The following is a 22,698-nucleotide window of genomic DNA, read 5'->3' on the forward strand; positions in this document are numbered from 1 at the left end:
CAAATATATTAAGATAAGGTAGAAATTCCCACAATATATGTAGAACCATACGGAAGGTAAAAACATGTTTATTTTAATTCTTAGCACTACACTTTCAATTAGAATTAAAGACAGTTCAACTTTATAAATTTTATATGATGAAACGAAGTACAGTGTGTAATAATAGGGAAAGTATATATCAGCATCTTTATATATTTTAAAGACAGTCTTATAATTTTCATTAATAATCCTCGATGCAGATCAAAGGAGTCCTTGGTAATTAGTTCCAAATATCTAATATCAAATTTCTATATATTCATAACTTATCTTGTTTTGTGAATGGCAGTATTTGCAAAGTCCAGGAATTTTAGTCAAGATACAAGATTAATTATCGAGATAGCTATCCCTACAAAAAGTCGGTTTCGACTTGATGAGATAGTTATCTTGACTTTACGTGATATGCTATGTTGACCAAAAATTATGTGGATGGCAGAAATATTGCCACCATAAAATATAGTATACATGTAACTCTACAAACTGAGGAGGATGGGTAAGATCCTACCCCTCACCCGTTTATTTTAGATTTGCGCATGCCATAAACATTTCCATCTTCAATATGATTTAGAGAATATATCTCATTTCAGGAGAGAAGAAGGGGTGGATGATATGAAGGCGGTTAAAAAAAATAGAACGACTTTGACATACATGTAACAGTTTTAACTTTGAAGGTCACCAGACTCTTCTGAAATAGAAATTCGAAACCTTTGTTTGAACGAAACTTTCAGAAATAAATTAAATTTATCTAAAAAGTATGTACTTTTATTGCAATATTGAAAATTCTGACATTCGAACTGACTCACACAGTTAATTAAGTGTGACTTGGTGACCTTTTTTAGAGTTGAGTCTTTTTCTTTTGTTTTAGTTATATTCCAGATACTGTATACAGGGTTATTTTCGCCCTGTGCAATTTTGGCCGTTCTGCACTTGCAAACAATTTCGCCGCGTCTTGAATTCGCCCAGAAAAGTTGTGTGTAAAAAGATCAAATTAAAGACATTGGAATTCGCCCACTTTTAAATTTACCCGCTGAGAATCTGGGTAAATGGAGCGAATATAAATGGTGGGAGAATATTTCCCTGCGTACAGCAAAATTAATATTACACAAGGAGGCAAGATGCTCACCAAGTTAACTGCCATATAAACATTAAAAAAATCCGTAAATAAGGCTGCTATATATATATAATTTCTACAACAAAAATTAGTTGGCACAGTTTTAAATAATTTAAAAATAATAAATATCCAGAATAAAATCACAAATTGATCCTATTAACCGCAAACGTTTTCGCCATTCCTGGCTCTTCAGTAGCCCTTTTCACAAAAAAACGTAAGTTTAATCTTAATTATTTGACTTACGAATACCGTAAGTCATTTCTTAAGTCGTTTTCACGAAACCACTCGTAAGTGAAAAAAAAACACACTTAAGAGATTTTCCAAGTGCTCTTAAGATTACACTTACGACAAAAAGCTTTCTTCAATCGGCAATCCTCGGCTAATTCCGCTACGCTCCAATGTCGAGTGCGCGAGACATCCGAGTAGTTCCGAGTGAGCTTTCTTAGCAACACACTTTCGTTTTCAATGCAGCTGCGCATTCACACCTTCCGGTTACGTAATCGTCTGCAAATTCGACATAACAGCGGGAAATTTAACATAAACACAACATGGACAAACAAAAACGCAAACCAAACTGGAGTACCGATGAGTTGGAGGCTTTGGGCTCAGGGTGTTTCGGCCAACATCAAGACTATAAGAGGAAAATTCTCCCCTGGCCTTACCAATAGCCAAAAGACGCAATGTTGGCAACAAATAGCCGAACGGTGAGTTGACAGCGCACTGTTGTTTCACTGACCTACTTGTTAAGGTTTTTTTCTCTTCGTTTCATATGAAAACAATTTCAGCAAATCCTATATTCAATTTACTTTAAAATTAATTAATGTTGATTATATAATAGGTTTTTATCGACACAAATATCTAATTAAATGATATCAGGGACGTATATCCCCCATGATATGAAACAGCTAAAAGTATAAAACCTCTTATAAATGTGTGTTTTGAAAAACTGCATATCTTTGAACGAATGAGTTAGACCTACATTCAGCAGTAACATAATTATAAAATAAGGACCAAATTGATAAATAAAAATACAATGAACAAATGATGCAAGAAAAATGAACATGTGAATAAAAATGCACATGTATATAAAAAACAATTATATAAAATGATTTGGATAGATAGATAGATAGATAGATAGATAGATAACATTTTAAAGCATCAACATTTCTTTTAGAGTAAACTCTGTCAACATATCAGAAATCACACGGGATGTTGTTGATTGTAAGAAAAAGTGGCAGGATATTTCAAGTGCCACAAAGAAAAAAGAAGCTGCACGTTTGAAAGAGATGAGAGGTACAGGAGGTGGTCCTGCACCTTTGGAGGACATAAAAACCTGGGAAAGACTTGTAAGTTCCTGGCTATGATTATTGTACATGTACTTGTCTTTGTCTGTATTTCTTATCTGAAACAATTTGACACTAAGAGTTTAAAATGTTGATCAAGAAACATGTTTGCCACACTTGTAAAATATACTTTTTTTTAAATTTTGAATTAGATTCTTGGCACATTATCTAAATGCTCTGTGGAAGGTGTGGAAGGCGGAGTTGACACTTTAGAGTGTAATAAAGCAACAACATCTTGTTTCATTACAATTGAGAAAGGTAAATATTATTCCTCTTATTAATAACTAATTTAAGATTGCATGACTCTCATAGAGTAATACATGTACATGTATATGATTTACATTTAACTCCATGCAAGTATGACAAAAGTTCATTTTGAAAACAATTTTCTGCTAGTCAATTACAAGTGTTGCTTTATAGAATTGTATGTACATGTATTACCAGTAAGTAACGTTACAGTACCTCATACCTTATACATGCACAGGTGTCATACAGAGAGACTCCTCTCACAGTTACTCCTCTCACAGTGAGACTTCCCTGTGGGAAGACTCACTCTGAGGAAAGTCAGTACATGTACTATATATACAACATAGCTATGAATATGAGTATTGTGTTTGATTTTATATCTATTTTATAATATTTCTTCAGATTATGATTCTGTATCAGGAATATGTGATGATGCTGTTGCAGACTTGTCGGATAATTTGCCAGGTATGTTTATGATTATAATGATTATAAATGGTTTTAATATGATTTTTTTTTATATGGTTGGAATGTCAACTTGTTTAAAACATGTTTCTTAACCTGAAATGAAAGATCATATTTCTTGGCTCATCATAGTTACATTGTTATTGTGAGAGATGAATACATGTATTACTAAAGGAAAATTACTGATTAAGCAAGTGCTTTGTATATTTATAAAACATCACAGACATGTAATTTCCATCTCTCCCTATAATTTCATAAGTTATTTTTGATACTTGCTGTTTTGTTTATAAACTCCTTGCAAATTATCTTAGGTTATTCATTTATTGAACCTGCAGTAATTACTATCAAATGTTCTGTATAAAACTCTATTCTTATGATTTTTTTTAGATAGCATCTCAGAAATGAAAGAAGCATCTGTCCCAACGCTGCCACCCACTTTGCCAGGTACATGTCATATGCATTATTTTCTCTTCACTCATTTAGCACATTTTTCTGAATATGTGCAGCACTGTTAGTGTGTAACTTTTACTGTGCTTAATATTAAAATACACCAGTACAAATTATCCTTAATGTTTACATGTGATTTTTTAATAATGTAACTTTTATCATTTAAAGAATACTAATTGATAACCTTCTCTAATGACTATTTAGAAGCATGCACTTCAAATGTCATGAATGCATCAAGGACAAGGCCTGTGAAAAAGAAGAAATTTCATGCTAGTTGCTGTAAGTATAACAGTATATAAAAGCTTTTCTAGTGTAGATGCAACTATGGCTTTAAGATTCAAATACACTTGTTCAAAGCTAGTTTTTATTATACTATCATACTTGTGAACACAAATTTCAGATTATCTCATTCAAGTTGGAGAAATGCCTTTTAAAATTAAGCCTTTATCTGTACAGCATATGTATTTTCATCTTCCCAAGTCAAGGGTTTCTGATCCACTCTGTTCTACATAAACCTTGACCAAAATCAGAGAATGCTTTATAAACAAAAACAGTATAGCAATATGGTTGCTCCCATGAACAAAATCAAATTCGTAGAAAATATGGATTCACTCTGAATAAAAACCGATATCAGTAAGTCAAATACTTACTATTCCGTCTCAAATTTATTTGACAACGGTTCAACATTGATCAATTCACAATTAAAATCATTATTGAAACAATGTTTTTTATTGGATCATGCAAACTTGTATGACACCAACCAGCATGCAAGGTTTCTAACCCCGTCAAACTCTGCCTATTCGGTCAAGGGTTTATGTAGAGCAGAGCGGATCAGAAACCCTTGACTTTCGAAGATGATGTATTTTCCTTATAAAGTATGTTGAGATCTATGGCATTATAAATTAAGATGCATGTACCGTACATCTGTCACCTAAATTATGACACAATGAGCATGAAAATCAGTTTTTGATTAGTCAGCAATTTAGTATCTGATGTAATATACATACCAACATTTTTAGCCAAGTCTGCAGGAGCACCAAAAGATGTTAGGGAGGAGTTTCTTGAAATGGAGAGAGAGAGAGATAAGCACGTACATGAGTACAGGGCCAAGAAGATTAAACTCTATGAAAAGATGGTGGCACAGCAGGATGAAATGCTTCAGTTGCAGAGGAGATCAACAGAGGCAGTCGAATTAATTGTTGCTAAGTTTCCAGGACACTCTTTGAATTCTCCTTTGTCACCATTTTCAGTCTCACCAATCATTAAGTTCCCAAATCTATCATAAATTCACAATATTATTGTGAGGAAAAAAATTTCATCTTTGAAGAGGGTTATTAACTATTCCACAGACATATTTTGTTAACTACCCAAGATATATATGTACACTTTTTACAGTTCAATGTTTTTTACCCTAGTTCCAGCAGTCAGACCATCAGTCCTGTTTCTTTTTAGCTCACCTGAACCGATGGTTCGAGTGAGCATTTCTGATCACCTGTTGTCCGTCTTCCGTCCGTCCGTCTTCACTAGAACCATTGGGCCAAATTTAACGTAACTTGGTACAAAGCATCCATATGGTAAGAGGATTCACAATTTTAAAAAATAAAGGCGTAACCTTTTTTGAAAAGATATAGATAATTGCGAAACAGTGAGTAAAGGCTGTATGTCTTTAAAAATCTTCTTCTCAAGAACTACTGCACCAAAAATGCCAATATTTACACAAAAATTTGTACGGTATATATAGAGAGGATTCTAAATTGTAAAAAATTGTGATCCTTAGACTCGCCAAAACTGGGGCCCCAAGAAAGGTTCACAGTTTAACATAAAAATATATATTATGGAAAATATTGTTAAACATTTTAAAAAAGAAATAGCATATGCTACGAAATAGAATGTTACAAGGAACTAAGTTCACGTGAGCGAAGTGGCACATGGGCCTCTTGTTTGTTATTTGTTTTGTTAATTCCCTAACATTACTTCTCTTAAACCACTACATGACACAGAATTTATTGAAACTGGGATTTATAACATAATGTGTCGATGGGCATATATCAATGAAGTTTTTTTTTTACTCTTTTGAATTTAGAATTATTTGTTGTTAAACACAAATTGTACATGTTTTGTGTTTGTTATGTGTAGGTAAAGTATTCAATATGTAGCATTGTCAAGTTATAGGGAGCAAATGGTTTGTAAGCTTGTTTGTAAACCAATTTTATAGTATGTGTTTATTTTAATAACTCTCCATATTAATGAACAGATAATGGATTTTAAAAAAAATATAATCAAATTGAATGCTGCTAATATTGATATTTATATCATCATGCACAACTCTGTTCCTGTACACATACCAATTTGCAAGATTGTTGAAAGTTTTAATTATTTAATTCCAACCAACCTAATTCATATTTCATAGCTTTGAATGAGAGAGAGAGAGAGAGAGAGAGAGAGAGAGAGAGAATGTGATTTTTTCATATGATTGCCAGTATTAAACATGTCTGTATTACTGATGAGCTGTATAGCTTAAAGTTAATAAAGAACTGTAAACTGTATTACATGTACTTATTATTAAACATTTCTTAAATTGCATTGATATGATTGTCAAACAGCAGATATATTTTTTTCTGCAATAATCAATTATGTGTTTATGTAAGATCTAATTATTTTATGATTAATGACTAAATCAGTATTATCATACCATTATTAAGTAAGCAATTTTTTACTTTGTCACTTAATGATCTCTGATCCTCAGCAATGTTGGACAACTCTAAATTATCCGGAATTTGTTTATTCATACCATAAATTTGCCTCTCATGTAGACAAATTTAATTAGTTGTTTCCATGGTCAGTTAATTTCAATTTAATTCTTTATTCACTTATGAGACCAACAATTATTTAAACTATCAATGAGATATAGAATTGACAAAAAACTTTCTAAAAATTACAATGATTTTTAATTTTTGATAATAATGCATTAAATACAAAACAGTTTATAATCAGGAAAACAATAAAAAAAAAAAAAGAAATTCATTCACTTCATATAAATTGAAAAAAAAATTCATTTTAAGGCAACAAACAATTTTACTTATAATACTACATGTATTATGTTATTGTTATAAACTTCTATCAATATTTACAGTTGTGCATATATATTATTAAAGCTGTTGAAGATATAATGAATTTGTCACGCTTTACCTTAATAAACAACAATCTGATGACACAGCCCAACTATACAATTTTCATTTACAGATATTTCTATGTTAGAGAGAGAGAGAGAGGGAGGGTGGAAAGAGTGGAGAGAGAGAGGGTTGAAAGAGAGAGGGAGAGAGAAAGAGAGTGATAGAGAGAAAGACATAATATAAGAGACATACACACTGACAGTAGTAAAAATATGGTTTTACATGTAGAATAAAAATAGAACGATAAATTATATTACACAATATGTTGAGAATATATACATTTATTTACATTGCATGCATTTGTATGAGCGTAATTATCCTTTAAAGACATTTGCTAGTTTTAAAGGTATACATCAACTACCGGTATATATATTTATATATCATATTTACATTTCATTTGATATGATAAGACAAATTACATGATCAAATTTTATGTGAGAATACTCACATATGTACTATTTTTAACACAATATGTCATGAATTTAAGGAATAATGCATTACATTACGGATAATTATGTTCTCAAAACCTCTGAGCAATGGTCTGTCTCACCCTAAAACCATCATTTCCATTTCCCCTGTACACGGCATTGTTGTGCAGAACCTGGATGGGATCTTGACTGCAGCTTCAAGCGGGAGTCTTCGATTGATGGCCATATTGTGCAGTCTTAGGCAGCATTACTCCATGCTGTGAACATTTTGCTGAATGCGGCCAGGGAAAATTTACCCTATTCCCATTTTATAAACTTCCAAATGAAAATGAAATGCTGCGCTTAGCAAAGGAAGACCACTTTATTAAATTATTTAAACCAAAACTTAATCGCACCCAGTGAAAAATTTATTATATGCATGTGATATAATTGAATCATTTGTTATATTTGCGATTATTATTTTTTTAGCGCCTTTTTGCTCTGTGACTCTAACTTTCCGCTACTTTAACGTTATTATGACGTCACAATGAACTTTTGCTTATTGACGTTACTACGTTACATATTAGTCATTTGTACATAACTGCCTGAAGAGCCAGGAATGGCGAAAACGTTTGCGGTTAATAGGATCAATTTGTGATTTTATTCTGGATATTTATCATTTTTAAATTTTTATATATATATATATATATATATATATATATATATATATATATATATATATATACACACACACACACACACACACACACACACACACACACACACACACACACACACACCGGTATATATATATTATAAGGACGGATAAGAAGACACTGACAATTAAAATATCAATAAATCTGTTAATATAAAAAAATATAATATGTTCAATGCTTGGAATATATTGATTTAAACTGGCGTATGTGTCATTTTTAAATCTGCAATCATCATGCCTTTTCTTTTATAGATTGAATATGTGCGTCATATTTTTGTCATGTCTAAATTAAGGTCAAACAAATCAAACAAATTTCAATAAAAAAAAAATGTGGAGAGATGACCCATTATATACTTTATACGTATCATTTAGTAGCCCAACGATTTAACGTTTTAGAAAAATAATACAAGTCCGTAAATTCGTGGTCAAAGTCGCATGTAGCATTTAAACAACCAGCTTTGTTGTGACTGAAATGGCTCAGTGGTTACTGCACCAGACATTTATAAGTAACCTTTTAAATAAAACTATAGGCTTTTTAGGGGTAGGTTCAATAACACACAAACAAAAAGTATTCAAAACTAAAGATCGTTAAAAATGAACTTTTGCAAACCTGTATTATAACAGTATCAAATAGATTAAATTGGGGAAAAAATTGATTGAAATTGCATTTTCCGACTAAACCAAATGGGCACTTGTGCTAACTTACCCCCCCCCCCCCCCACCAATTTCTTTCAGACGTGGTTTCATTTACATGTAGTCGTAAATCATATTTAGTAAAGAAAAGTTCCTAATACCGGTATTTTAGATCTAAAATAATCCATGGCTTTTGGCAGAGTGTTGATCTTATTGCTCAATTTACGACAAAATACAACTCGGGAACAAAAAATTTTAAGGCAAAAGCTCAATGATAGCTAAAGAGATGACAAAATACATGTATATCTATACATTTGTATATTTGTGCGTTTTATATTTGTCACCTGGGCATTGAGATGAGGAGTTGATGGTGGGATTATTTATAACAGAACAGCATATAGATATTTTATCTGGCCATTTATATAACCACACCAGGATGATGCCAATCTGTGATGTGATATGTAAGGGCAGTTCAGAGGTGAAATTGATTTTTTCCGATATAATTAAGTGGATGTGTTATCTGTGTTTGAAATATCAGCAAATGTAACACTGAAAAAAACCCCTACAAAAACAATTTTACCATACATTTTTTTTAATTCAATTTCATATCATCTAATTAATCACAGAGTACACATTCACAAATGGTAAATGAAAGTTGATGATAATCTACAGTAAAAATAAAACCATACAATAAATCAAACAGATGACAACTTTCCGAATCTCTTTCATTGTGATCTGAACTAAGGCCACACATCTTCAAGTTAAAAAAGATGCCCTTTTTTTGTTCTTAAAAAAAAATTAACAGAACACAATTTTAGTTCAGAGTTGGTTGAAGTCAAACTGTTTACATTTTCTTCATTCTGCATGGTCAACACACAACGATTTCCGTGTTTGTCAAAAATGTCCTGATCACAATGCACACATACTTCATGGTTATTGTGTTAATGGATATATACATCTATGACTCGAATTTTCCTAAGATGTCCGAATCCCGGAAAAGGAAGTACTCCTGTTACCAAAACAGAAAAAAATATTGATATTAATGTTATTATAGTTTCTATACCGGAACATATTATTTTTTGTATTCTGAAAGAGTTCCACTGTTTTTAAAATGAAATCTGACTAAACTCACTACTATGGTGTTCACATAAAATGCCGCATAGAGCCTCCATAGTGGGTTTTATCCAGTTATCTTTTGATATGTATAATTATTATTCATGGAATCAAAATATTCAAATAATTAACACATAAGATATATCAGCTTGCTGTACTACATGCAAAAAGGTACTCCATATTGTCTGAATTCAATGCACCTCGTCTCCAATCAACAAAAAAAAATTTTCATTTAATTGACTCTTTTTTTCTCTATCAATCAAATCAAAGATAACTCTTGATGTACTCAACATTAATAAGCTTAAAAGCATTGATGCCATAAATTCAGATGATATTTTATGGTAAAGGAGTATAGGTTTCTGGATATATTTGTTCAATTTCCATTATTTCTTTATAATTACCTTATCCTCCAGGACAACCTTGGTGCCTCCATATTCTGGCAGGAGCACTTCATCCCCTGGTTTTACACTAGGTGGTATGATGTTCCCTTGCTGTGAACAATACACAAAATCAATGTTGAAATGCAATCATATCATATATACAATGTAACCACTAACCGTATCATGTGATATTCATATACCATATATCCTTTCAATGTTGCACAAAGTTTATAAATCTGTAACCTTTTTCATTTGTTCATTTTTTTTTCTTGCGATTTGAAAATTTTTTAAAGCTCAATACTGGACTGGACAATTTTTGCGCAAGGTACTTTCTTAATTTGAAGCTATCCGCAAAAAGAGCATGAAATTGGAAATCATGAAATTTACCTACCTACCAATCATAAGAAAAAAGTACACAAGATATATATTTTTAAAAAAAATGGTCCTCATTTTAAAATTCATATTCAATACACCTACATTAAATTATATTCTGAATCAACTATAATGTGATCTAACCTATATACAAAATTAAGCACAAGTGTTTGACAACATTCAGCTAACCAGATTTTTATTCCTAGTATGCATTTTACCTGGTCTCTGGCTCCCTTTCCTGTGGCTACCACAGTAGCTTGAAGAATTTTTCCTTGAGATTTTTCTGGCAGCATGATTCCACCTTTTGTTTTCAGCTCAGGGGCAAATCGTTCCACTAACACCCGATCGAAAAGTGGTAAAAAGCGTTTGATTGCAGAGGCCTGATGGAAAACAAAGAAGAATTTAAACATAGTGTAAGTTAAATGCATATCAGGGTCTTTATTCATCTACACTGTATGTAGTATACAGAAGTTATTTGTAATGAAAATCTTAAATTTGGCAATTTATCACACACATAATATTCAACTATTTCTGTCTCAGTATCTGACTATATGGCCATATATATGTCCTATAGATAACATTACAAAACTGTTTACAACTTATTCGCATATTTAATGCGGGTTATAAACTGTTCAATTGCGATCAAACATATGTTAATTAATATCAAAGATGTTTAATTTCAATGGTTATAGGTAGAGAGCACAGCCCTACAAATGCAGCATTCAATTCAATGTCAGGCATGGTCAAGAGTTGCATCACAAAATAATGATTGCTCCCTTACAAATTCAGTGCAAAACCCAGCCCAAGAGAGATTCTATGCTTTATCATGGCAATACTTGACGCAAGAATCTTACAGAAACACCATAAAATCATTGTCAATTCCAAGGCTGCATTGGTTTACTTACCATTCTGAATTCTTTTGTAAGAGCGCTGGAATTCTCTCTGACCTCGGAAATGTCTAGAACTGAAACCACGTGTAGAAATTATTTATTACGCATGCGTTAATTCTCCGGAAACTTTGAGGCCCTGTGTCGTGACTTTTAAAATTAAATTGTATTTTGTCTTGTACTTTATGTATAAATTTCAATTTAGACAATTTTGAAATATACAACATTTAATTGTCAATAATATCATATTGTTGAATAAGCTTAGAGCGAAGATTAAATGAGTAAACAAAGTTAGCCTATTAAAATGCACGATGAAGGGCCCTAATTTAGAAACCATCCGAAGGTCGTACGAACGGATCCGGTCATAACTTCCATCGACTTGCAAGGAGTAATATTGCGAACATCGCCGGTGTCATAAAATTAAAGGTATTGTATCTCATCCATTTGCTCTCATTCAAAGATATTTACGAAATGTTGATTTAGACCAACTGAATGGAATTAGATATCGTATGCACTTTTCATTTTGATCAGACACCCCCGGCTTTACGCAACCCACGTGGGTAGCACGTTTCATCAGAAAAGTGTGCATTTCGGTACACATGCATTAGGAGTGAAACTGTAGAATTTTGTATGTCTTTAATGATTGTTATTGTGTTAAAGACATCAGCATGTGTATACATATAAATCTAAAAGTCATTTATTCTTTTAATGGTTTATATATAAAGCATTGTATAACATGAACATGGAATGACCATGGGAGAGGTCATTATTTGTGCTATCAGATTTTTGATATTATAGAATTTTCCTTTCTATAAGGAATGGTCTGGTGTATGATTTTTTAACTATTCTGAATTCAATTTCTGTTATATGTCATGGTGTGTACGTTGCAAACAGATATTGAGGTTAATTACAACTCAGTTGAATTATTTAGTTTAATTTAAGAACACACAATGTACCGATTACCAAAACTGCTCCGCCCAACCGTGGCCCGCCACTTTTCCACCACCCTCAGACGAAATGCCAAAGATGTCAAGTTTGGAGCTGACGCAAGAGCTATGATGATCCAGGGAGTGGACACACTTGCTGATGCTGTGGCGGTTACTATGGGACCAAAGGTTTTATACAGTTTTTATGTAGATGAATCATTTCTTAACTGATTTAAAAAAAAACATTTAATATCAAAATGCATAGATTTGAACTTGACTGTAGTATGAAACAGCTATAAGGTGCTGTGGGAAAGACTCCCATGAAAAGGAAGAGTTGTAATTATTCTCTGCACTCTATGTATTTTTGTGTGAAGTCCTCTGCATAGGATGGCTATTCAATTCTGGCATGTATTCCTAAATGATAGACTTTAACAAAAAATGGCACAAATTTGATGTATCTCTAATTTGCAGGGAAGGAATGTCATCATTGAACAGAGTTGGGGGAGCCCTAAAATTACCAAAGATGGAGTGACGGTAGCTAAGGCCATCGACCTGCAGGATAAGTACCAGAATATTGGCGCCAAGCTCGTTCAAGATGTCGCTAACAACACCAACGAAGAGGCCGGAGACGGAACAACCTGCGCAACTGTCCTTGCTCGTGCCATTGCTAAGGAAGGATTCGACAAGATCAGCAAGGGAGCTAATCCAATCGAAATCAGGAGAGGTACTCTCACCAATTTTCCTTGCTTTGAAGGTTTTTTTTAAAAGAAAAAAAAATTGCATGTTGCATCCTTCTTCGTCACTGCACTTTTGTTTTTGGTGCAGGGGATTGTTCAAAGATGCTATATCAACACATGACCCTTTCGCGTTGTGATGTACTCTTGTTATCATGACGATAGAACTCATGTGACAAACACCACCAATAAATTAATGGTAATATACAAGTGAAAAAAAAAGTATTTTTTAAAATTCTGTGATCATGGTGATGGTGTTGCAGGGTTTTAAAAAAAATCTGAATTTTTAATGTGTTCTTTGTCACAGGTGTCATGACGGCTGTGGAAGTAGTGGTAGAAAACCTGAAGAAAATGTCCAAGCAGGTCTCTACACCTGAGGAGATTGCTCAGGTTAGTGAAGTCCATTGAATTATTTCATGGATAAACTTAAACTATCTCCATATTTGAAGAAATTGCTTTGGTAATGAGGTCAAGTAAAAACTTGAACTATACTCTAAGTTAATATGTCAAAACAATGGTACTTCAAATTTGACTTGTATGTAACTATAATTAATTTTTGTCTCTCTGGCATGAATTACCTTTTACCTTGGGTATTGTTTATATTGAACAGGTAGCTACAATCTCTGCTAATGGTGACAAAGCCATTGGAGACTTGATTGCCGAGGCCATGAAGAAAGTGGGCAGAGACGGGGTTATCACTGTTAAGGTAAATTCGATTTGTAATCGAATTATAAAATCCAATCAAATATGTTTTGGGAAACACTTCTAAAGACCCTGATAATGATGAAAAGTGGAGAAAAGACGATAAAGATTTTGAAAATTGAGTGTTTAGATGTCGGTAACATTTTTTTTTCTGGTTGTAGGATGGAAAGACCTTGAAGGATGACCTTGAGACCATTGAGGGAATGAAATTTGACCGGGGTTACATCTCACCTTACTTCATGAACTCTTCCAAAGGTATGGTACAATGTATCTAAAGCAAATATCCAGCAAGGAATGAAGTTAATCAGGCGACCTGTAAAAATAGAAATGTTTTCCATCTCAAACAGACTGACAAAAAATTATTCAGCTCAAGATATTTCTGTCAACATCAGAACATAGTCGTTTGTTGAAATCTAGTTGCTTGCAGATCTCTGTTCATTTAATTTTGGCACAGATAACAAAAGAAAACTTATTTCCCCTACCTACTGAGTTGAGTTACGAGAGAGCAAACAGAAAACATTTTTTTTTTGTAAAGGTGGCCTCAAGTCTTGAAGAGTCTCTTTGAAAGTTAAGCAATTTTCTTAATGTTTTAAGTCATAAAACTGATTCAGAATAAAATAAATTGACATTTGCAGGGGCTAAGTGCGAATTCAATGATGCACTGGTGCTGTTCAGCGAGAAGAAAATCTCGTCAATCCAGTCCATCATCCCCGCCCTGGAGATCGCTAACCAGGCCCACAAACCCCTACTCATAATCGCCGAGGATGTTGACGGAGAAGCACTTAGTGCACTTGTACTCAACAGGTAGGAAATACACTGAAAAAAATTCTTGAGTGCACTCGTACTAAACAGGTAGTAAATTTTACTTAACATGTAAACCATTTGAACAAATGACCATGATTGCACCCGTACTATACAGGTGGGAATTTTACCCGAGTGCACTCTTACTTAACTGGTAAGAATTTCACACCAATTATTGGTAATGTAATGTTTTTTATCCAGATATTTAATCAGTTTTCTAGTGTGTAGTATTGCAGAAATTGTCAGAGTTTTAAAAAATGAGTGCTCAAGAAATTCCACTTATAATAAACAAAAGCCTGTTTTGTTCCGCCCACTGTGTTTCAATTTTAATGATTTTTTAAGATAACACACTTTTGGGGGGTCATTTTCTTGATTAGGATTAGCAGATTAGAGATTAGGTAGATGCTCATCATTGCACATTACTCATTCCTCAGACGGCTCACTCACTGCCTTTTGGGATTACATTGTGCATACATTAAGATGATGACCAGATTAATTCGCCTTTTTTGTGCAGCACAAGAAGTCTTGATCATCCACAGTTGTCATTACAAGAACATTGAGATGTTTTGATCGAGAATGAATCAAGCTATTTTGATTGAGAAGTAACTGATGATTTTTTTTATAAGTTTGAGCATGTGGAAGGAAACTCAGTTTGCAAAGTGCTTCATAATGCCTCATGTGCATGACAACTATGTGTACAAATTGGAATATAGTTAAACATTGGTATAGCAAACATTAGGCCTTAACAGTCCATTTCAACATTTGCATTGTCTTTAAATTGTACTAGTAACTTATCTGATAAAATGAATTATGTTTTTTATGAATCTTAATTACTCATCCCTGGCACGTTGCTGTAACTGCCTTTTACCAGAATGGGATGATAATAAATCTTGATTCTGCTAGAGGAATTCTGAGTTTTTGTTTAACGTTTTAGACTGAAGGTGGGTCTCCAGGTGTGTGCTGTCAAGGCCCCAGGGTTCGGAGATAACAGGAAGAACACAATGAGGGATATGGCCATTGCTAGCGGTGGAATTGTAAGTCAATGTTTGATGATGAAAGTTTCCTCGACACAATAAAAAGCATTGACAATTTCAATTTCTGTTTTGTCATATTTCATGTATTTTTTTTATCTCCACTTTGAATATTTTTTATTTGACAGGGATGTGAATTTCGTATATAAATTGAATGAGCATATTTGAGATTTTTTTCCAAAGTGAATCTAAAAAAAGTTTACCATAATTAATAGGAGTTGTCATTATCATCAAAGTGAATCTAAAAAAAAGTCTACCAGAATAGGAGTTGTCATTATCATTTCAATATGAGCATTGAATTCAATTTTTTTTTTTTGTTGGCGCATGAACCAATTCTTAATGTATACATTTTCTAAACGTGCAGGTGTTTGGAGATGAAGCTGATATGTACAAACTAGAGGATGTCCAGATGAACGACTTTGGTACCGTAAAGGAAGTGACTGTTACCAAGGACGACACACTGATGATGAAGGCAAGTCTCTCTCTCTCTCTCTCTCTCTCTCTCTCTCTCTCTTATTAAGAGTTGTCTCCCTTTCATGACCTTTGATTTTCTGAAATTTCTTATTTCTTTTTCTTTAAAAGTTGTTTGCAATTAAGACCAAAAAATGCGATTTAGAATTACATCACTCTGTATGATTGGTTGTTTTAATTAAAACATAGCAATTGTGCATTTGTCAAATGAGATTTTTAAAGTTACTGCATTTTGATATTCTAGGGAGGCGGTGAGAAATCAGAACTGGAAAAGAGGATCCAGCAAATCCGAGACGAAATCGAGCTCTCCACATCAGAGTATGAAAAAGAAAAACTGAACGAGCGTCTGGCCAAACTGTCCTCTGGAGTAGCTGTTCTCAAGGTAGAAATAGAAAGAACTCATTAGTAGAAGGCTTGGTCTGTCACGTTTGGTGACTTTGGGTGATCTGACACATCTGTCGCACCAGCTTTACTGTGGAGTGGCATAGGAATCGTCACTCGTCTGTGGGCTGGTGCCACAGTAAACATTTGAACCCATTCCTGATCGACTCGTCCTAAGTCTATCGGGAATTTTCCAAATGACACTCCATTTGCTTTTTCAATTGCTTGCGATGTAATAATCCCTTTTGTCATTGAAAATATGGTGAAATCTGTCTTAAGTTTTAAGATCAGACATTTGTGTGTATAAAAGAGGGAATAAATTGCAATTTTTCATTGCTAGATACACTATAACAGTGTGGCATAAAAATAATTTGTTGTTCAAGTTTTTTTATTTATTTACAAAGAAAAGCGGAGTTTCACACCTAAGAATACTTTTCTTTATTTCTTAAGTGGTAAAATGCACGATTATTTATTTTTCAATAATCAGGTAGCTGATATGACAGGTTTCACTGTGTTTCTGGCATTGAATATAGCTGTCCAATTTGCATAATTTCTACACCAGGTGATGCTTAAATCGTCACTTGGCATGCACTTTGATGCTAGATAAAATATTTGTACACTTTCCTGGTAATAATTGCATAGTATATCAGGCATTACACAAATATACAATACAATGTCGCCATACAATTTTTACTTTCATTTCACAATCATGATGCACTGATTCTTAGATGTTTTGCCTAAATATTAGTGCTTATGACTTAACATTAACTTTAGACAAGCTACATTCTAATTTTGGCTTAATCAGGGCTTTCAGTAAGGGCAGTGGGAGATTTGAAACCATTTCAATGATCAAAATTTCCAGCTTTACATTTCATGTTGAACAAATACACTCTTGGAAATTATTTTACCGTTTCAATGATCAAAATCAGACATTTGTGTGTATAAAAGAGAGAATAATTTGCAATTTTTCATTGCTATATACACTATAACAGTGTGGCATAAGAATAATTTGTGGTGCAAGTTGCAATTTTTTTCATTTATTTACAAGGAAAAGCAAAGCTTCACAGCAAATAAAAATACCTTTCTTTATTTCTTTAGCCGTAAAACGCACGATTATTCATTTATAAATAATCAGGTAGATGATATGACAGGTTTCACTGTGTTTCTGGCATTGAATATAGCTGCAGAGTTATCTGTCCAATTTGCATCATTTCTACACCAGGTGATGCTTCAATCGTCACTTGGCATGCACTTTGATGCTACAAAAAATATTTGTACACTTTCCTGGTAATAATTGCGTAGTATATCAGGCATTACACAAATATACAATCCGTGTCACCATACAAATTTTACTTTCATTTCACAATCATGAATGTCTAGACAATATATTGCTAATTAATGCTTTTCAAGACAAGTGTTTTTTTAGAAATTGTATTTTAAAAGATCATGCACTGATTCTTAGATGTTTCGCCTATACATTAGTGCTTATGACTTAACATTAACTTTCAACAAGGTACATTCTAATTTTGGCTTAATCAGAGCTTTCAGTAAGGGAAGTAGGAGATTTGAAACCATTTCAATGATAAAAATTTCCAGCTTCACATTTCATGTTAGGCAAATACGCTCTTGAAAATTATTTTAAAACAGCCTTGTCAAAAAGAAAATTCTACCTCTTCACTGCCGAAAAAAGGAAAGCCAAAGTTATAATTGTTTTTTTACAGCAGTGCAATGAAAGGTCACACAGAAGATTGGCATTGGCGTGTTGATGATTTGTCAACATTGTAAAAGTTCCATATTTGAGTACTAAATGTTTTATCTGCTTACACCAATAGATTGGTGGATCAAGTGAGGTGGAGGTCAACGAGAAGAAAGACCGTGTCAACGACGCTCTGTGTGCCACCAAGGCTGCAGTAGAGGAGGGGATTGTACCTGGGGGAGGGGTGGCCCTGCTTCGCTGCATCAAGTCTCTGGATAACGTCAAGGGATCAAATGAGGACCAAAACACAGGTAAGACTCGAATCAATTGCTGGTTAAAAAAAGGCGATACTTGCGACAGGTTACATGTATCTGTCACTTTAAGTTTTAGGAACATTGGAACAAATATCTAAAATTGATAGTTTTATGATATTATAATGATATTAGATTATTTATTTAAGGCGATTATTGAATATGAGGATTTTAATGGAGAGACAGATTTGATGGGAAGTAAATGGAATTGTAAGGGGTACATTTTTTTACAAAATTTACAGGATGTGATTTAAGGATATATAAGGAAATAAGTGAATAAAATAAAAGTTTTAAAAAAAGTCAATATATGTTGCGAAAATTCTGATTATATGGAAATTTATATCTGATATGATATGTTGAATCTGATCTTGCTCAAAATTTGTTGGTTTTACCCAACCTTTTCAAGATCAGGGATCTTGACGACATAGTCTACCATTTCTATTTACTCCTCAGGAATTGAGATTGTGAGAAAGTCCCTTCGATTACCCATGCTCACCATCATCTCCAATGCTGGTTTGGACCCACACCCCATTGTAGAAAAAGTTATAAGCAACGAGGGAGACTTTGGATATGATGCCCTGAACAATGAGTTTGGAAATTTGGTGGAAAAGGGCATTCTTGATCCCACAAAGGTAAGATGGTGTTAAATTTACTCCAGTAAGATAGCCAAAGCAACAACAGTATTATCCTATGCTGTTAAAGGTCAGTTTGCTACCGATGGCAAGTTAGCCAAGGCAACTGTGAACAAAAATGTCTTCTGTAAGATAGTTTTGCTAATTGTTAAACTTTTATGGGGTGAAAATAACTTCATTGGATCTTACTTATATATCTATTCTTTTTATGCCTCTTTTCAAAAAAAATCATGGTACATTCTGAATGTCAAGCATTAATAATATATTTTTATCTTGACAAGTATTATGTTATTTTCTACAGGTTGTCAGAACAGCAATTGTAGATGCATCAGGAGTCGCTTCCCTTTTGTCAACAGCAGAGGCAGTGATCACAGAAATTCCCAAGAAGGAGGAGCCAATGCCAGGTGGTATGGGAGGAATGGGTGGAATGGGCGGTATGGGAGGAATGATGTGATGATTGACAGCTGGTCAAGGATCCTGATTGGCTTAGAGTGATGATGTCATAATGATGGACATAAAATTTTGTTTTTATGATAAATATTTCATTTTGACAAGACACTGTTGAAGATCAAACAAATTCAGAACTCTTTTTAAACGGCCAGGAATGCAGAGTGTGTTGTGAAAGATGTCTCCTAGACAGGTTATACTGACTGAAGGCCTAAACAGAAGCTGGAGTACTTCTCTATCATTGAACATTTTGTGTTTTCATTGTTTTCATTTTTGTCAAGAATTTTTTTATATGTGGTTCCACTCTCTTCTCTTTTCTCATTTCAGTATGTATACTAAGAACAACCTTTCCATGATTTTTTTTTCTTGTGAATTGTATAGTGATAGCCTGCAAAAAATTATCCGGTTATAAAACTTGGCAAAAGTCCTGTGGACACAAAGACAAGAAAGTGTATTGATACAGTACAATATTTTCCTGCTTATTTATGATAGTTTCAACAGTTCATCTTGCCAGATGTAGTTCAAAAACTTATTCCCTCAAAAATGTGTCAATGTCTGCAAGATAGAGTAACATAGGAATATGAATTACATATTCAAACCTGGATGAGACCAATATATGTATTGTGAGATATTATGTTAGCGATGATAGATTTTCAAGTACACTAGTGTATTTGCTGTTTGTGATATTGAGTGAATTGATTCATAGATCATTAAAATGTATTTTATATCAAAACATTTTGTGTTTTCTACCGTGTACTATTTCATGCATGTTGATTAATTCTGCATGTCTTGAAATGGACAGGAAAGAGTTATGAATATAAACCTCACTATTTGTGATGCTGTCATGAAGTCTCCCAAACGAAGTTTGGAGACTTCTGTTTTTGTATGGCTTCTTCTTCTTCATCTTCTTTTTCTCTTTCCTGCTCAGAGCTTGTCTGTCACGTTTCCCAGAGATGGCTGAACAGAATTGTACAAAACTCTAGGATACGATAGGCCTGCATATCTAGATGTGCATCCTGGTTTGATTTTTCTCATTTGGGGTTGGCCAACACAAAGGTTGTGGAACCTTGAAACTTATGGGAAAAATCTTAGACTCTATTGCAAATGATTATAACTTAAAAACGGACAAAGATAATAATATAGGGTTTTCAGAATTATATATTGACTGTTAGAGGCAATATATTGGGTTTATTAGATCTGATCCATAGGGTCCTTCCTACCCCCAGGAATTGGAAATGACCATATATGTTAGAATCCTTACCCCTAAACCATATATATTCCATGTGTTAAGGGGCATCAAATGGTATGTAGGCCATGGGCCCCAGGGGTGGTCCTGAGCCCCCTCAAACAGGAAGAGCACAAATATAAACTTGAAAATGGTTAAGATCCCCACCCCTAAACCATATACACTGTATATTCTTGTTCCTTGTGTCAAGGGGCATCACATGGTATGTAGGTCATTGGCCCCGGGGGTGGTCCTGACCCCTATCAAACAGGAAGTGGCCGAATATCTTGAAAACGGATAAGAACCCCACCTCTAAAGCATATTTGTTCCTTGGGTCAAGTTGGTTCACCTGATGTATAGTAAAGGGCCATTGAGGAACATCATGAAACTTCAGTAATAAAAATAATCAAGTTCTAAATCTTTTTGTCTGTACAGATTGACCCATGTGGGTCATCCCTACTCCCAATGATGATCTCGTTCGTTTTGGAGACTTTATAATCGCCCCGATTATAATGACATCTTGTTTGATTATGGTTTTCCTTGCCTCTTTAGGTGGTCTCCTGAGTCATGTGACAAATTGCAGTTATTCATTATCCGATATCCATTAATAATTTCACACGTTTATACTGTTCGTAAAAACAAGAATGCAAATTGTACATTTTTAAGTTAAGCTGCTATAGGATATGAGGAATGTTAATAATTTAATAATAATTATCATCTACCAGGGACCATTAAATTTGAATACAAATTGATGCAGTCTTTGAAAAGGGTCTCCAACTACTGTCTGGGGATGATTAAGTGCGTGTTTACATGAAAAGAAAGAAGATTTATACCGAATTTGAAGAATATATAATACCCCCAAGGTAGCGTGTTATTGAATCGAAACAACACAATATCGGTCCTAAAATGAAAATTATACAAGCACAGCAGACACACACTATTGTAAATGATTATTATATATTAAGTTTGGGTGCATCAATACTAAATTTATATCCATTGTACTAGTAGTGATATTCATAATTCCAGGGGTCACATTAGGAACGCGCATTTTGAAAAAAAAATATATCGGACCTGCGTTTTGGGGCAAAGTCGGCGCGTTTTGGAATCTATGCGCCATTGCCATGGTCTTTAACGAAGTTTGAAATAAAAAAAAAATGAGGGTTGTTCTTAATACTTAAGACTTGAAAATTAATAAAGAAGGAATTTAACCTTGTTTACAGTTCTATTAAAACTATTTTATAACACAGAACTCGTGTGGTTTTTAGGTGATAAAAGCAATTTCTTTCTGATTTTTTTTTCTCAAAAGGTCACGTATTGTAACAGTTTGCACGTTTAAAACAGCTTGAAGATTTGCATTGTCAAAATAGAATATTCAGTCAAATTGACTGTATTGGTATTCTATCTCGGCCGGGGCAGGGCTTTGAACTCACGTCCTCTAGAACCTATATATGCTCCTGGCAGTAAGCGGCCACGGTTCTAACCACTCGGCCATCTAGACACGTAACCACATACAATTAAATTTTAATAATTTTTAAAATAATTATAAAATATTTTTTATTGGAACTCTTTATTACGAGGAGATACAAAAAAGATTCTCGAGGAACGTGTCGTCTGACCTTAAGGTACAGTGAATTTGACTGTGCTGTATATCTATTTATTTTTATATCAGCAATTCAAGTATATTTTCAAGAAGTTTATATAGGAAATTGCATACTCTAGTATTTTGCAGAAATGCCTGGTAAGGTAACCTAATTTTTTGCAAGAAAGCTTGTCAAAGTAGTAGTAAACCATTAACATATTCCTGGAAAAAGTTATCTAAAATTGAGGAACGTGTCGTCTGACCTTAAGCGGCAATAATGGGTACTCGACTTCCTGTTATCCAAGGGAATGGACAGGGTTTATTTTTTTGTCAGAACTAAGTCGGTATTGATGAGAATGAAATTTAAATAATTACTTAAGTTAAATAAATGAGCAGTGCAGAGCTGTGCGTTGAAATTTGTACATGACAGTTCACAT

The 22,698-nt window shown here is 33.7% G+C and overlaps 2 protein-coding genes and 1 pseudogene across 3 annotated transcripts; 2 read left to right on the forward strand and 1 right to left on the reverse strand.

Annotated features, from left to right (window-relative positions):
• Nucleotides 1-1,608: 1,608 nt before the first annotated feature.
• LOC128163055 (uncharacterized) lies at nucleotides 1,609-6,627 on the forward strand (annotated as a pseudogene).
• A 2,515-nt stretch (nucleotides 6,628-9,142) lies between these two features.
• On the reverse strand, nucleotides 9,143-11,495 carry LOC128163060 (10 kDa heat shock protein, mitochondrial-like). Its single transcript, XM_052826519.1, has 4 exons — nucleotides 11,344-11,495; nucleotides 10,657-10,818; nucleotides 10,088-10,177; nucleotides 9,143-9,582 (listed from the first exon to the last, which is right to left on the reverse strand). The coding sequence occupies exons 1-4, from the start codon at nucleotides 11,344-11,346 to the stop codon at nucleotides 9,532-9,534; spliced, it is 306 nt and encodes a 101-aa protein (XP_052682479.1). The 5' UTR covers nucleotides 11,347-11,495; the 3' UTR covers nucleotides 9,143-9,531.
• Nucleotides 11,496-11,598: 103 nt separating this feature from the next.
• LOC128163054 (heat shock protein 60A-like) lies at nucleotides 11,599-20,190 on the forward strand. Of its 2 annotated transcripts, none has more exons than XM_052826514.1 (13): nucleotides 11,599-11,751; nucleotides 12,257-12,440; nucleotides 12,723-12,975; nucleotides 13,293-13,375; nucleotides 13,596-13,691; nucleotides 13,849-13,942; nucleotides 14,323-14,491; nucleotides 15,423-15,522; nucleotides 15,884-15,995; nucleotides 16,239-16,372; nucleotides 18,204-18,378; nucleotides 18,832-19,010; nucleotides 19,312-20,190. In XM_052826514.1, exons 2-13 carry the CDS (start codon nucleotides 12,276-12,278, stop codon nucleotides 19,462-19,464), a joined length of 1,713 nt encoding a protein of 570 aa, XP_052682474.1. In that variant the 5' UTR covers nucleotides 11,599-11,751; nucleotides 12,257-12,275; the 3' UTR covers nucleotides 19,465-20,190. The 2 variants fall into 2 exon arrangements, with proteins under 2 accessions (XP_052682474.1, XP_052682473.1); XM_052826513.1 differs by having other exon boundaries at nucleotides 11,615-11,751; nucleotides 12,268-12,440.
• Nucleotides 20,191-22,698: the final 2,508 nt, after the last annotated feature.

Source organism: Crassostrea angulata, chromosome 9 (assembly GCF_025612915.1).
Source record: "Crassostrea angulata isolate pt1a10 chromosome 9, ASM2561291v2, whole genome shotgun sequence".
NCBI lineage: Eukaryota > Metazoa > Mollusca > Bivalvia > Ostreida > Ostreidae > Magallana > Magallana angulata.